The sequence below is a fragment of the Austrofundulus limnaeus genome, unplaced genomic scaffold (genome assembly GCF_001266775.1).
Source record: "Austrofundulus limnaeus strain Quisiro unplaced genomic scaffold, Austrofundulus_limnaeus-1.0 Scaffold258, whole genome shotgun sequence".
NCBI lineage: Eukaryota > Metazoa > Chordata > Actinopteri > Cyprinodontiformes > Rivulidae > Austrofundulus > Austrofundulus limnaeus.
In genome coordinates this window covers 503,416-504,788 of record NW_013952660.1, presented here as the reverse complement: position 1 = coordinate 504,788, position 1,373 = coordinate 503,416, and the positions used below count along the sequence as shown (strand labels likewise).

Here is a 1,373-nt window from a genome sequence, read left to right as displayed (position 1 = left end):
GGTTGTTACCGACATCTGGTGAAAATTTCATGTCATTAGCACCTCTAGTAATATATTTACTGAGAAAAATGTTGACGTGTTCAATACTTATTTTACACACTGTATTCTGTTGACTCTTTTGATTGCAGACCCCTGGCCTATGGTATAAGTAGCCTACACAAGATGGTGCACTATTAAGTCAGAAAAATATAGACAGGTTTTAGAACAACAAAATGCTCTTCTTTAGATTGTCTTTTTCAAAACAATACTAAACCATACTGCACCTGTTACAGCAGCATGGCTTCATAAACACAGCCAAATAAACAATGAGAGGCACCAGCTAAATGTCTGGACGCGGTTTAATTCAAATCTACAAAAAGATGCTTAAATTGTAGCCTCTTAAGGACAGTTTTTCCTGGCATCTTTAGGAAATCCCACCGTGGAGAGCATCTTTGAACGCAGCACCAACAAACTGGGTGAAAGGTCATTTTCACCATCTTCATTTAAACAGTGCACTGACCTGCTTTTAGTAACATACTGTGTGCACCTTTATTGTGCTCCCCGCCTCTCTGAAACTGCAGACAACAATACGTCTTACCTGCTGGGTGTGAGTTACAAACTTATCAAAATACGATCAAACACCAGGCTCGTTCCCTGCTCGTGTCAAGTCAGTAAGCTAAGCTACTAACCGGATGTCACGGGGTAAAACTGGGCGAACAATCATCAGTTTTTAATCAGAACGCCTTTATTGTCTCCACGTACTCACCCCTTCTTGCTTTAAAAAGTGCAGACATGTCCCAATCCTCACTTTGCAGGCTCCAGAAGGTAATTTTATGAAACGTCCTGGTTTCTTCTTCTGCGCCGCATAAAACATCAGCAGCAAAGTACAGTTGTCCACATCCGCCCCCAGCGGTCTGAGGCGGAATTACATTCACACAGACAAGCTGCAAAAATATTAATTAATAAAGGCTCTAACTCTTTTTATAACCACCCGTGTCGATGTTAGTGACATATCTCTGAAACACTGAAATATTTTCAGTTAAACCTCTACAATTGGTTTACCCTTTGTCTCCAAAAACATGGCATTGCATACATTTTAAAACCAGACTCTTATGTAAGATGTTCTCTTTTCAGATTGACATAATTACCCGAGTCATATTTTACCATTAGGGTTCTTTCCTCTGATGAATATATCGACCATTTTAATTCTGAATCTTTATCTGTCATTGTGTCTCATGAAACCGACACATAGCTGAACAAAAAGTAGATCTCTCATCCTGCACTTCTGATAACTTTTTTGAATGATTTTTTTATTAATTTCATTTAAGAAAAAAACTAATTCTATATACAACAAAAAATACAAATCACAAGTAAAATGAAGGGCAGCAGAAAGA

General features: G+C 38.2%; 1 protein-coding gene across 1 annotated transcript in view; it reads right to left on the bottom strand.

Moving 5' to 3' along the window:
• The window catches only part of acads (acyl-CoA dehydrogenase short chain), a gene marked incomplete at its 3' end in the record, with an annotated part of 23,499 nt that extends 22,637 nt beyond the window's left edge, over positions 1-862 (bottom strand). The window contains 1 exon segment of the mRNA XM_014020577.1: positions 746-862. Within this exon segment, the coding sequence (XP_013876031.1) occupies positions 746-773 (28 nt within the window).
• Between the last annotated feature and the right edge of the window lie 511 nt (positions 863-1,373).